The sequence below is a fragment of the Cajanus cajan genome, chromosome 6, assembly GCF_000230855.2.
Source record: "Cajanus cajan strain Asha chromosome 6, NIPB_CcT2T_4, whole genome shotgun sequence".
Lineage (NCBI taxonomy): Eukaryota > Viridiplantae > Streptophyta > Magnoliopsida > Fabales > Fabaceae > Cajanus > Cajanus cajan.
The window spans coordinates 52860037-52874669 of NC_138522.1; the positions used below are offsets into that span (position 1 = coordinate 52860037).

The window sequence follows — 14633 nt, forward strand, 5'->3', positions numbered from 1 at the left end:
AACTCAATTCTGAAATTTCTCCCCAATACCAAATTGTACCTTACAAACTTTTATGTTCAATGACATCCTAATTGTGTGTTTGGGTAGAGAATTTAAATAGAGTAATTCATTTATTTGAAGAATTTTATATTTTTTGAGATGAAATACTTTGTTTAGATGGAAAATTTATAAAGAATTTGAAATTTAAGCATTTGTAAAATTTCTTGAAATATATTTTTAAAAATCTCAACATATGAATGTTTTTAAAATCAATTTTACCATGGTGGAATCAAATTATCATATTCTACCTAATAATTTGTTGGGGGTTATTTTATGGTATTTATCTGAGGGGATATTTTATAAGTGTTATTTTCATAAGGTTATTACACAATCATACTCTACGATGATGAGATATTGTCCGCTTTGGACCTAAGCCCTCACGATTTTTCTTTTGGTCATCACCCAAAAGGCTTCTCTATCACTGAAGTATATTTGTACTATATAAGTTGTTATTTCTTGTCTTATTTTATCGACGTGAAACTTGTTTGTATCTCAACAATTTAAAATTTAAGAAATTTGAATTAACTTATCCAAATAAAATATTTTAAAAATGATAAAAATTAAAATCAAAATAATTCAAATACTAAAAATTTAAAATTCCTTGAATTTATAAAAATTTTCATCCAAATACACTATAAGCCAAATTTTAGATTACCCAACTCTGAATAAAATATTCCCCAAATTTATGAAAACATGAAATAACTCGAATCTTTCTCAATTCTAACTGTTAAAGGGCTTTATTAACTTCAATGACACAAAGAAAAGAAAAACTAAAAAAGTAATCTATTCTATGTTGGTTGGTATTTTTTTTTTTTTTTCTGAAGTAACTAAAATTGAAAAATTTGATCGAGCATTAAAATTTTTAATGCCTAAAATCACATCTACAAGTGCGACAAGAAGTTAAATTTAGTGAAAAAACAACACTGAGTGTGTGTTTGGTTTCAATTTTGAAACTCAATTTCTTTGTCTCTCCACGTCCAAGTAACAATTTAAGGAGAAGCTATTATTTTCTCTTTCCAGTTAAACGTGAAAAATCACGTTTTGACGCTCTTCCAAACACACAGTGAAGCTCCCAACTACAGGAAAGTAGACATTATGCGTCTAGCTGCATTTCTCATTTCTTTTTAACATATTCAAACAACATTCCGCGCATATTTTAATTTTTAAAATATAAAAATATACAATTTCGCCTAAAAAATTCAATGTAAATAAAAGACTAATATAAGATTCTGAAACAAATATTTATTAATAACATAAATTAATATTTATAAACAAATTTAGCTCAGACTCCAAGTGTTTGATAAAAACCAAATTATTGAACACAAATATAGCTCAACAACTTAAACTGAATTGTCATAGATAAACAAAATCTCCTAAATAAAGCAAATGACCGATATAAATTAAATTGTTCAAAATATAAAATTAAAGTAGTTCTTTATATCAGTCCATCATAAATTAAATTATCCAAGTAATCTTCATGCATGCTTTTCTCATCCCAAATGTGAACCTGCAAATGATATTAAATGAAACTAAATGTTAGAAATTGTTTAACATTTGTACTAAAATTAAATGTTTTGTTCAATTCATGGATCGACATATTTGTAAAGGAGTAAATTGGCTATCCTAATCAATCTATCAAGGTCAAATTTCTTTTATTTTTGAATTGGATTCTACTCAACCAAAAAAAAATTCTGAACCAATTTAAAGAATATTCACAGCGAGCTAGAAGTGGCTGATTAAAGAATACTCACAACGAGCTAGAAGTGACTGACTAAAGAATACTAGTGTTGATGAGTGAAGTCAACGAGCCAGGAGTTGGTCGAGAATACTCATTGAGAGCCAGAAGTGGTTGATCAAAGAATACTAGCGCTAATGGTGAAGTTAGCGGGCTAGGAGTTGGTCGATAGAAGTGGCTGAGTAAAGAATATTAGCGTCTACAAGTAAAGCTGACGAGCCAAAAGTGATTGAGAATACTTGGGACCAAGAGTGGTCGTGACCTGGGTGGTCTATAATACTCACTATGAGCCTGAAGAGGCTGAACAAACAATACTTGTATTTCATTGATTATCTAGTGGAACCCTTCATTTGAAGGAGACTAAACGTAGCTCAGTTTAAGTGAACCAGTATAAAAATTTAATTTACGTTTTAATGTTTCAGACGCACTTTATTTTAGTGATTTAATATACTGAAAACTTCGTCTAATGCTGATCGTCTATCAAAACTATCTTCAAACGAAAACCATACTTTCCTAAAAGAACGGTTTTCGTTTAAGTAGTATTTTTTTTAGCAGACGATAAAACTCCCAGACACAAAACGATTTTGTTAAATCAATCCTGGATAATTTCTGTTCAACATTTACTAATGTTATTTTAGTGGACGAAAGAGAGTCTGTTTGCGAAAAAATTTTAAAATTCCTTTGTTACATACACATATTCAACCCCTCTTCTATGTCCCCTCTTCTATGTGTTTTTCATCTAATTTCATGCTAGACTCACAAAACAAAACAATAAAAACATAGAATCAAAGATTCGAAGAAAAAAAAAATCTAAGAAAACCCCCGTTGGTGTTCTTCAAATGAGAAACACAACCAAGCCATGCTTAATAGAAACTTTTCGATTCCCCCCAAAAAATCATGTAAAATGCTCTTAAAAAAGGAAAAAAGAAAAAGAATTACTCCTTACTTTATGTTTAACTATCACATACAAAAGAAATCTGGCAAAAATGCTACCTCTTCACCTTCAATCTTTGAATCACTCAATGGAAGGCTTTAGAGTTTGGAGGAATGGATCGATTTGGAAAAAAGTAAAGAAGGGTTACGAAGAAAGAAAAGAGTTGAGAGATGGGATGGTGAAAAATGAATAGTTATAGAGTTTTTGTTTTCTAATTCTAACCCTACAATTTGCAAATCTGAGGTGAGAGAAAAAAACACAACAAATCTTTTATCAGAAAATAATTCATCAAATGACGGAAGATCTTTTGTGATTGAAAGATCTTTTCATCAGCAAATCTTTCATCAAAAAAATCATTTAAAAATGTAAAATATCTTTGATATAAAATTACATATAAACCTAAAATGTGAACAAATATCCAAAAATTAATAATAGATAAAGCTATAATTTTGCTAACCTATTGTTTTATTATTTAGATAATAGATTTTTTTTTTCATGCTTACAGTCCAAATACTATGATATACTTAACATGCACTTATATGGTATAAATACATAATAAAATACTCTCACTATTGTATTTTGAGACATTCTTATCAATAATTTGTCAACTTACTCTAAATGAATAAATAAAAGTGAAGTTACCTATTCCCACAAGCATTTTCAATACACACTCATTTGTTTTTTTAGTTAGAATAGATTATATATTATGTTCTCTAACTAAAAATAGGTGTACGTCTGCAAATCTTTTTCCTTTTACATCATATATTATGTTTACTTTCTTCTCAACTGAATCAGATTAATATGACACAAAATCTTAAAACACCAATACAAAATAATATATATATATATATATATATATATATATATATATATAGTTTTTAATTGTTTTATTATGTCAGCAACTGCGAGTATACTGTATGATGCAAAGTACAACTAGTGCATCTCCTACTTTTGAAGAACTTGATGCTTGCCTAAAACTTTTGACTGATTTTATTTATCGTAGTCTTCATTCTTCTTTGTATTTAATTGAATTATTTTATCTATTAAATACACTAGATATTTATTATGTCATATAATTAGATTTTTTTTTGCATTTGAAGTTTTATTTTTAACTTAATTAAATATTATATTTGTTATATTTTATAATTATAATATGAAGCATTCAATTTGATTAATTAAAAGATGAATAAGAAATTGTATGTGAAACTCTACATACTCATACGATATAAAAACGATTATTTCATGTAAAGGAGTATCAATTTACAGTAAGTATATTAAACAAAAAGTTAACCAAGACATGAGTATCATAAGTCATAATAGTCACCCCTGTATCACACTAGTTGTATTACGTTACGATATTGTAATATATCGCGTACAAGGGATTTGCATATAGGAAAATGAATCCTTCGATGCAGAAATTCCAGCCTTATCCGTATCCAAATATTTCAATGATAGATGATTATCACCGTTCGTTGTGAAAGACCCAAGTTTGACAAGTAACGATGAGGTTTATGATCTTGCTCACCCGTCATTTATTTCGCCAGCTTAAGTATTGCATAATCTATACAATATCAGTATGTTACTGGTGGCCAGAAAACTAAGTGTGTTAAGCTTAAATCATGAATCAAAACGAGTAAAACACCTGAAGAATTATTAACTTCTTTAAGCCCTCTTTTCAAACAATAAAATGGTTAAGTATTTCGTTAAATAAAATAAAGTAGAGGAAAGAAAATTTTAGAATTACATGTAGAAACTAAAGCTAACTACATCCTCGGCCTCAAAACAACACACTCACTCCTCAGGGAAAACTCCGCCTGGCAAGCATGTAGCAACGGTATACTACCAAGTGTCCTTTTAGCATCTTACATGCAGCAACTCACTCCAGCTTTATACTGTCCATCTCATTGATCACACCTTCAAGCTGCAAACAAAATGGTCATACATGATACACCACAAAGAAATTGTAGTAAACAAGAAAATTATGCACCACATTGCAGATGTAAGCATACCTTGACAATCTGACGCAAAAAGTAATCCCCGTAACGTTTGGCAGGCTTAGACTCTATAACATGAATTACCTCCTGCAGCAAATGAAAAAAGACGATCAAATTTTGCTGCGCCCTTTAATTCGGGAAAAACTAATTCTAGCTTGACACTAGGAAAATCATATGAACTCCTGTCCAACGTTTATATAGCATTTGCACAAGTCAGGGAGTCCATTCACCACCGACTTCCCTGCACACTAATATTATTCTTAATATACATTGAAGTAAAAACACGAAATATAAGATCTATGGAATCAATCAAAAGATGATGATCATTGGTTTACTGCTGACTCTATTTAGTGGTGTGAGATTAGACTTGATATTTAATTCAACAAAGATTTTGAGCAAAGAAACGCTTTATCACCAAACAAACAAGTTTTTCAACTGGAAACTACACTCGTGCCAATATGAAAACGAGAAACTGTTAACGTTCCCAAACAGCATTTGAGATAAGAATTCACTTCAATGAAAAAAAGGATTAGTTCAAAGAAAATAGTGAGCAAGCTTACATCATCAACATAGAAATCCAAATCAGCATTGGAGATAATTTTTCCATCACTGTCAACAGCATGTGTCTTGTGCTTGTATGTCATCAAGATCGTCCTGCCAAGCAACAAAATGGAAACACATCTAAGATCATGCCCAAAATTATATTTTATTAACAAAACTTGAAAATCAAGGGAGATGCTAAAATAATTGGATGTCTTGCAACCTTAAGGTGGGTTCATCCACTTCCATGTAACTCGCAAGCTTTGCAAGGGAAATTGTTGAATACACTTTCAGGAAGGTCCGAACACCTGATAACAATTGTTGTTGCTTTGCTTCATAAAGGAACAATTTCAATTGAAGTCTATAGGCATCCTGAATAAACAAATAGTATTTTGTTATTCACAAGGGGGACGTAAGGGAACAAAAGGAATATCCATACAATTATTTCTAACAAGTTGAGCTACTCTGCCAGATCAATGCAAACCTTTAATCAATCCATAAACATCAAAGGTCCAAGGTGTAAATACTAAATAGAGGTCTAAGAACAACATTATGAAAACGAATACAAAGTTTCAACAAAGATTCAAACCCTTCACTGTCCAAATAAATAAATAATATATAATAAAATACAGACAATACACACATAAAAAGATTAAGGTATCTAACATCACTCACTAATGTAACTGAGAACGAGAATTCTAAAATATCATAATTCACTTCAACATAGTTCACCAACTTCTCAACTGACTTTCGTTTAGTAGATCATGTTCTCTTTAAATTTATGCAGTTTTTAGGGGATGGGTTTAGGTATTCCTAACCAGGTTACATTTTGCCACAAGATTGTAGGAGAGAAAATTATTTACAAATTCGATAAAGAGAAACAGGAAAACAAAGACTTTGAACTTCAAATTTTAACGTTTTGGGGGGTTATACACTCATTCCTAATGTTTCTCTTGATCTACATTGAATAAAAGGTATACCTGGTTGTAATTTACTAGAGGCTCCTCAAAACTAGGAGCTGAAGGGGTAATGAACTTGGGGCATGCATACGAGAAAAGCTCATCATAGATAGCAAATGCCTCATCATCATATCTCTGCATTCTAGCCATCTTTTCACCATACTTCTCACGTAACTGAGAGTTCACAGTTTCATCAACAAGCCTGCTTTGGGGGCAGAGTGAAAGGCAAATTGCCAGCAAGGCATACATTTGTTCATTCTTCTTCAGTATCTGTTCATACTGTGGTGATTTCTGATGATACTGCTTTGTCTTAAAGATGTACAAGAGAATTTTGTTAAATTCACGTATAGCTTCCACATATCTGTAGAAAAAGGCTACGGGTTAGATCAGGTAATGAGATAAATGAGAAAATGATTATACAAAACACCACCTTGTGGAATAAAATTCTTCAATAGAGACACAAACCCTGAACGGCCTTTTTGTATAAAAAATGAAAAATTATTTAAAGCCAACAACCTGCAACTTTCTATACTTGTTACAGGCTTCATCTAGAATAACACATGGGGGGATAGATTGGATTATAGGTCTGGTCTTCTAATCAGATAAAATCTAACAACTGCATAGCACTCCAGAATGATTGAGTTTTTGCCCACCAAGAAAAATTGAAAAAAGCTTTTCCAGAAGCTAAAATTAGCTTATAGATAAGTTAAAAAAAAAGCTTCTGAAGAAGCTAATATGAAAGAGCTTCTACAAAAAAGCTTGCATGGGCTAATTAACTTGGGAAAAGTTTAATTCATTTTTTCTTCCCATATTTTTGTCCTTCCGGAGAAGTTTATCCATTCAAACCCTATACTCACAGTCACAATCTTTAATTACGAATGACAACTTGAACATAGGGATAAAAGGCCAGCCAACATTGTTCAATGACCCCGAAACAAACAAGTCTCACCTCCAACGATCAACACGAAACAGTGACCAATAACAACACAATGAAGCAATGAATTCAAGAATTTCACGTCATTACACACAACACAAAAGAAAGGAGCATTACCTGCGGAGCATGAGATTGGCGAAACCATAGTGATAAATGGTAGTAATATGGCTACCAATAACACTAGTATAAACCCCCTGTTGACTAATATCAATAGGAAGCAAGCACTTGAGACCAGTGTGATAATCCCCCAACAAACAATGAACCCTGAGCAACCCCACCATGCTGAAATACCCCAACACCTTAAGCACATTACTCCCCCCATTATAGTCATACCCATCCGTGGCCGTGAACTGTTCGAGCCCCTCCTTCTCCTGGTCCAGAATCTGAATAATGGTGGACTTCTCCACGAGCGCCTGGAGAAAATTCAAAACCCCGTAGACATTCCAGGCCTGGTCAAACTGCCTGAGGAGCGCGATCTCCTGCTCGGTCTTGGTCTTCATCTTGGCGCGGTACTGGCAGAAGCTCTGGAACTGGTAGACGAACTCGTCGACCATGTCCCAGAGCCACTGGTTGGGGAGCTGCATGTTGACGACGCCGTGGAGGACGACCTGGAAGAGGCTGCAGTAGTTGTCCCAGGAGTCGATGCGCTGGCGGAGGGTGGGCGTGAGGCGGGCGTACAGGTGGCGGAACCACATCTCGCGGTAGAGGAGGCAGAAGACGTGGTCGTTGTCCACGTAGTGCGCCACCGCGTCCACCGAGGGCCACGGGGTGTCCTTGAAGAGCCGCTCCGAGAGGGTCTGGAACGAGCTCTCGTACATCTGGTGGATCTCGTACACATTCTTCTCGCGGATGTGGCGGTACAGGTGGACCACGAAGGATTTCACCGAGTCCGGGACGAAGTTCGGGTCGTACCCGAGCTCCTGCGCGGGTTGCTGCCGTTCTTCGAAGTCCTGGTTCGCCATGCTTGGGACAGGGGAAAGAGACACTGAGAGAGAGAACTAGGTTAGGGTTTGCGCACTCGCTGTCAGAGAGGCACCGAGGCGAGTAGTGTAGGTTAACGCTCTTTACCCAAAAAAAAAAATAATAATAATAAATTTTAGCGTTGATAAAAATATATTAACGTTATTCAGGCCCGCCATAGGGTGTTGGGCTTCTTTTATCTCAATTCCCACCTATACCGTCAACATTGGGAATAATGAGAAACATTTTTTAATATCTTACTTCTTGCATTCATATAAGCCATAGGGTTTTACCTTTCCGACTGGTCAAAAAATATAAGCAATAGGGTAGAAAATTAAGAGTGTGGATATCAATTAAATCAAAAAAATAGTTTTTATTTTATATTAATTAAATTTTAAAAAAAATCCTACAATTTTCTTTCTAGTTTAAGATATTAAGTGAATCCTCTTATTTTAAATTAGATTTTGTTATTTTATATTTTTAGTTTTTTTAATGAATATAATTATTAAATCTTATTTATAATATTTATAAGCTATCAATATTATAAATAAAAAAATCATAGCTGCAATTTTACAGTCAACTTGTTCAAAATTTGTTACACTACACTTACACATTTTTGATCTTCTGATTTTTATTTCTTTAACTAAATTCCATATAGTAAAATATAAACAAGAAATGCTTATATTATATCATCATGATCATCTCATTTTTATGAATAAAAAAGTTTCTCATCTCATTTCTAAAATTATCTACCTTTCATGAGATAAATATTTGCTATATTTTAATTAATTTTAACGTGAAAAAAAAAACTATTTAGCATTTATAGAAATGAAGGTCTTCGTTAACTAATTTTGTACCTGATATTATTAATTTTCATACTTTAAATAGACGAAATTACGCTTAAATCACCCATATCATTTGCTTCAGTAGTTTCTTGATAATTTTCATTTTATCTTTTGAAATATGGGAATTAATTATACTAATTCACAATTAAGGATTATTCACAAACTAAACTACACACAGAATACCTACTGAACATTTGTTTGAGTTAGTACGAGTTGAATCGTAGTTCGGAGCCTTTAATCAACATTTGTTTGGTCCTACTGAACCAGATGAAATCGTAGTTCAAACGATAGCATCAAATCCATACTCCTTTAATCAACATTTGTTTTTGTCATATGATACATGTGAAACCATTTTTGTCCAAAACTGATTTCCATACCGTCACAGCATTCTTCAAGGCATGAAGGCTGGAAAGGATGATGGGATGTTCTTAACACTGAATTTATTGAGTTCAAAGTCTTTGCCTGTTTGAGTTAGTAAGTGTTGAATGAGGTGCCTCATCATATTCATAGGTGTCAGGTTCATCTTCTTCATCAGAAGAAAGAAGGGATGGACCCATCCATGCTTTAAACCCTTCATTAACACGCCTTTCCACCTCTGGTGTGACTTCCAGGGGATTCGTTTCCAGCATTTCCAGCCCTGTATTTCGACCACTAAAATTTCCCTCATCAAGAATCGTGGCTGCCTTTCTCCTCAAGAAGATGGCAGTGCCAACAAATAGTACAACCAGTCCCCACGATGCAATTTCATAGCACCAAAACAGAGGTTTAGAGCAGTTGCTCTCCAATGTCAAGAGGCTTGAACCAAGAAACAAGGCAAGCAGACCAAAGATGATAGCAAAGATAAGGTTCAAGATGGAAAGACAGCGAACACCACCTGTAGGGTTAATTTGAAAGTATCAATTTTGTGCCATAAAAAACACAGTAGGGGAAAAAATCATTGATAGAGGAAGAATCCATACCTCGTCTTGAAGCACAAAAATTATTTTCAACCACCTTCAAGCATCCATGCCTTGTTGGAGCAGAATAAGCAACAGTCATACCTGCGAAATAGTTATTATATAAAACAAAAACATCAAGCATAACCAAAGAGATATTTTCTGATTATGGCACAAAACATTCAGAATGCATAGGACAAGTCATTTTAACACAAAAAATAGAAATTCCAGTGAAACAAGAACATCATTTTGCAACGTGTTTGTAAAACAAATAAATATTAGGTTTAATCGCAATTTTGATCTTTTCATTTTGGATAATAAGTGATTTAGTTCCACGTCAGTTTTTATCAAGCTAATTAAATCCCTCTACTTTTAAAATTGAGCAAAATTGGTCCCCTGGTTGATTTTCTTGTTACCCAAAAGCTAAAACTCTCAAATTCTCATTTTCTACTCTCTTTTTTTTTTTTACAAATTGAATCAATTAAATAGTCTTCTGCTCAAAATTCACCAACCAAAAAATCAATTTCACCCAAATTTTAAAAATAAAATTCCTCTTCACACTGTAACCTCGCATAAAAAATCCTTAAAATTTTAACAAGTTTCTACTAAATTTCAGATTTTTAAAGTTTTAAAATTACTTTTATCCCAAATCCATCGTAAATCTCCACATATATTTGGATAGAAAATAATAATTTGAAGGTTGTGAACTTGTAGGTAGAAGAAAAAATGATGGATATACCAAATTTTCTTAATTTTAGAAGCAGAAAAAACTTAATTAGTTTGAAAAAAAAAATACTTGAAGAATCAAACTTGTCCGCAATCCAAACTATTATTTTAATCAATATGTTATAGATACAAAATATCCACCAACTTTACTGATGCCTAATATCCGTTAGAGAACTTAGCTGACCACCTGTAGTAGGATCTTTTCACCTAACTACTCTTTTTCTATCTACAAGGCTCAAAGACCTCACTTAAAAATTCTGAGCCCAATTCCACTCATACCAGCATCTTGTTAAATATATTTAAAAACATATTTATGTGGCTGACAATCATCACTTATTTAGCAAATCTGTGAAAAGATTCCCCATGGTTAAATCTGTGGCATTATCTCAAAATTCCAAAAGAAAGGTTAGGGGCTTGTATACAAATGAGAAATTGTGCAGCTTTCTTAAGTTTTAAAGGGAAAACATTGGACTTAGATGAAGCAAACTGCAAAATTGTGCAGGATTGTGAATCCAAGATTTGAGAATGTAGCATTACTCTACTCAGATAGAGTAGACACTGTCACATATTGATTATCATCAGAGAAATAAATAAAGTCATGCAGATTAACAAGATGCCAGAAAGAACTTTGGAAAAGCACCAAGTGATTTACTTCCCCAATACTCCTCTAGAATGCCAAAAATGCATGGCTTCAAATTATCCAAGAGAATAGTCCCGTATTCCCATAGCTCATAAGTCATATTTGACTTATTGAAAATAACCCATATGCTACATTGATGCCTATAGATAATCCTTGAATTTCAGAAATCATAAACTAGACAAGTTAATGAAGAAATCAAAATAATTTCCCTTCTAAATATCACTGTAGGCCTAAGACTTTAATTATCAAGTATCAAGTGACTCAATCATATCACAGCAGGGAGCCAGGGACACAATCCAAAAGCACTCAACTATCTTAAATATTTTTTACTTTGTAATTCAACATTTCAACTTCCACCACAGCCCATGTAGGCTAAAACTTTTTTTTTCCAACTCTATTAATCTTTTATCGACATCAACCATCTTGATTCCGTTTCTTATGCTTTTAATTCAATTTCAAAGTTACATCCTTTTAGCCATGATGTAAAAAACTTCATTTCCTGATTACCCCATAGAGAATTCAGATTCAACGGCAATTGTGAATTATAGTTCCACCAAAGATAAAAGGAATATCTACAGTACAATGCTTTTCTATAAAAGAATTTCCAGTGCCATTCCTAAGGGTATGTTTAGATTGATGGCAGAGAGTGGAATGGATAGGAGAAATATTTCATTGTTTGACTTATATAAATGAAAATGGAATAGAATGTGATCTAATACATTATTGCATTTCATTATTTATTCCAATTTATTTTTTCCGTCCAATTTCGGGTGCAAGATGGAACAAACCTTCAAAATTATAAAATTATCATTTTTGCCTTACTATAATTGCCCCAAACATAACCGGTGACACCTCTTCCATTGTTCTTATTCTTTCTTGGCTTTCTTCTTCCTGTATTGCTATGTCAGTGGTGCAGAGCACTGGTTACTCTCAAAATTTTCACAGACCATACATAGGCAACAAACATAAGAACCGCAAGCTTTGAAAACATGATATTAGATATCTGTTACCTTGCTAGCCCATTCATCAGCATTCCTTAACACCCCCATAACATCAATAATTTTCTCCTTGAATCTTTTGAAGAGTCTCTTTTAATCCAAAAAAACAAATGCGTGTATAATTTTAGCAATTGCTCTAGCAATTTAATATTAAATAAGGTAAGGACGATGGATAACTAAAGACATACTTAAAGAGCAAAATATAACATAATCTTGCAAATAACATAAGCACACAGATCATGTTGTTATAATAATATGACCCCTTAGAAAGATTCCAGTGAAAGAGTCTTCCTAGCCAGGTAACTAGATACTAATAATTAGTAAGACACTGTTAAACCACAACAGACCAGAGAAAATAGAAAGGGTAGAGATCCATAGGGGCTTTTTATTAGGTTCAAATGAGGAGCAAGCAAGAGGGTAAGCATGATGGGGAGAGATGCAAGTGTGATTCCAATCCATTCCACTCTCTATTATGTTTCGATCTATTCCATTCAATTCTCTATCATCAATCCAAACATGGCCTGAACTCTTTCAGTGCCAAAAATTCTTCACCTCAAATGAGCCTTCTCTCAATCATTATATTATAGCCATAAACGTTTTAAGATTTAAATACTCATTTGGTCCTTATAGTTTGGTAAACTTTACTTTTAAGTTCCTATAACTAAAAACATTCTATTTTAGTTCCTAAATATACCATTTTAATTTTTTTTTAGTTCCTATCAGTTTTATAAATTTTACTTTTTAGACCTATAACAAATAGAAATTAAAATGAAATGTTTTTAACTACGGAGAATAAAAGGCATAGTTCATAAAACTACCTGGATCAAATGAGTATAAACCATGTTTTAATATAAAACTTAGAATCGACAGAAGAGGTCATCGAAGTGACATGCATTGTACCGTATAGTCTCTCAAACTATATTTAGGCACGTTTCTCTATTAATGCATAAAATTGTGCATCCTGTCCTATCTCTTACAAATTACAATAATTACATAGAAAACCCTATTCAACAGCAACAACGAAATTCAATTCCTTACCAGCAATGAGATACACAACCGAGAATGCGAAAACGATCATTGAAGGAATGAACACAACCAGCCAGTAATAATCAGCAATCTCCTGGTCCGTGAGATAGAAAGCACCGGGAAACAGATCCGAATCAGAATCCCCTTTGGCACCTATCTGTATGGATTGAAGCTTTCGATAGACGCAGAATGCTCTTCTCCCATCGCTACTCGGAAACACGATTTTCAAACTGATAAGGGTCGACACGAGGATTGCGAGCCATATGAGAGCCACGAAAAACAGGGTCACCGGTCTTTGAAGCTTGCCCCACGCTTTGTCTTCTTCCCTGAGGCTCTCGTACTCGCGCTTCGGCATGAAGGCCTGACGAAGCGCGTCGCCGATGATCGCCATTGACGGCAGTAGCAAGATCAAGCTGACATGGATTCGTGAAATCTAGGGTTTCGAGTTCCTCCGGAGATTGGCTTTTCGAAACCCTAACATGCTGCTGCGATTATTCAATTTAATTTTTTTAGTGGAAAATGTATGGATTCGAAGAAATGGATTGAAACTTGAGAATAGTGACAGTGATAGAAACTTGTAACTGCGGGGTTAGGGTTTGAATCGTGAATTAACGGATTGATGGTGGTTGGGATGATGATGATTTTTCGATTTCCGTGACTTTTTATTTTTAGGTGACGACGAAAGTTACTTTTACAATTGGGTGCACGGTGGTGCACCGATGGCATTGTACTTTCATGTGGGTGATATATTTTGTGACTTTATTAAAAATTAAAAAAATTAAAATTAAATAATAAAAATATATTAATTTAATTAGACTTATAATTAATTTTTAAATTTTAAAATCCGCAATTTTAGTTTTAAAAATTTGATAAAAATATTAATTTTTAATAATAAAAATATAATAATCTACTAAATATAAAGATTAATGTAATTATTAAAAGATATTTTTTATATATATTAGAATATTTTTTTTATTTTATTTTTTATTTTTTACATTTTTACTTTTTCATTAAATTTCATTTTATTTACTCTATAATTTAACCACAAATTAAAATAATAAGTTTATTAACATTATAATAATTCTTTTAAAACTATTTGAAATTATATTTTTTTACTTACAATTCTATTTCTATTTTTTAGATTTAGCACTTTTCAGATAATATTATTGGAAATAGGTAGGAATGACAAATGAAGAATGACTATAAGAATAATTTTTTTAAAATTTTTTTTAACACATAATCTTCTTAATTTAGTCGATTTTACAAAAGTAAAGAGGTATTTCTAATTATAATTAAATGTCTATAATTCTGTATTTGAAAAGGATTTTTTTTAAATAAGAAAGATTACAAAAATAAAAAAGATTATAA

At 32.7% G+C, this 14633-nt stretch overlaps 2 protein-coding genes and 1 long non-coding RNA gene across 4 annotated transcripts; all 3 read right to left on the reverse strand.

Moving 5' to 3' along the window:
• Positions 1–1367: 1367 nt before the first annotated feature.
• LOC145958873 (uncharacterized) lies at positions 1368–3188 on the reverse strand. 2 transcript variants are annotated; one of them, XR_014434417.1, is made up of 2 exons: positions 2721–3188; positions 1368–1546 (listed from the first exon to the last, which is right to left on the reverse strand). It is a non-coding gene; the product is annotated as an uncharacterized LOC145958873 (long non-coding RNA). The 2 variants fall into 2 exon arrangements; XR_014434416.1 differs by having other exon boundaries at positions 1791–3188.
• Positions 3189–4342: 1154 nt separating this feature from the next.
• On the reverse strand, positions 4343–8213 carry LOC109801398 (RNA polymerase I-associated factor PAF67). The gene is made up of 6 exons (XM_020362453.3): positions 7253–8213; positions 6223–6562; positions 5466–5614; positions 5263–5356; positions 4718–4789; positions 4343–4629 (listed from the first exon to the last, which is right to left on the reverse strand). The coding sequence occupies exons 1-6, from the start codon at positions 8095–8097 to the stop codon at positions 4585–4587; spliced, it is 1545 nt and encodes a 514-aa protein (XP_020218042.1). The 5' UTR covers positions 8098–8213; the 3' UTR covers positions 4343–4584.
• Positions 8214–9085: 872 nt separating this feature from the next.
• LOC109801235 (uncharacterized) lies at positions 9086–13977 on the reverse strand. Its single transcript, XM_020362255.3, has 3 exons — positions 13278–13977; positions 9900–9980; positions 9086–9814 (listed from the first exon to the last, which is right to left on the reverse strand). Exons 1-3 carry the CDS (start codon positions 13654–13656, stop codon positions 9390–9392), a joined length of 885 nt encoding a protein of 294 aa, XP_020217844.1. The 5' UTR covers positions 13657–13977; the 3' UTR covers positions 9086–9389.
• Positions 13978–14633: the final 656 nt, after the last annotated feature.

Coding starts and splice junctions, on each gene's coding strand:
- LOC109801398 (XM_020362453.3), bottom strand. CDS start 8,097: ATGGCGAACCAGGACTTCGAAGAACGGCAGCAACCCGCGCAGGAGCTC. Junction 4,790..5,262: donor TGGATTTCTATGTTGATGAT/GTAAGCTTGCTC, acceptor CATTTGCTGCAG/GAGGTAATTCATGTTATAGA. Junction 4,630..4,717: donor TTTTGCGTCAGATTGTCAAG/GTATGCTTACAT, acceptor TTTTGTTTGCAG/CTTGAAGGTGTGATCAATGA.
- LOC109801235 (XM_020362255.3), bottom strand. CDS start 13,656: ATGGCGATCATCGGCGACGCGCTTCGTCAGGCCTTCATGCCGAAGCGC. Junction 9,981..13,277: donor GGTTGTGTATCTCATTGCTG/GTAAGGAATTGA, acceptor ACTATTTCGCAG/GTATGACTGTTGCTTATTCT. Junction 9,815..9,899: donor TTTTTGTGCTTCAAGACGAG/GTATGGATTCTT, acceptor TTAACCCTACAG/GTGGTGTTCGCTGTCTTTCC.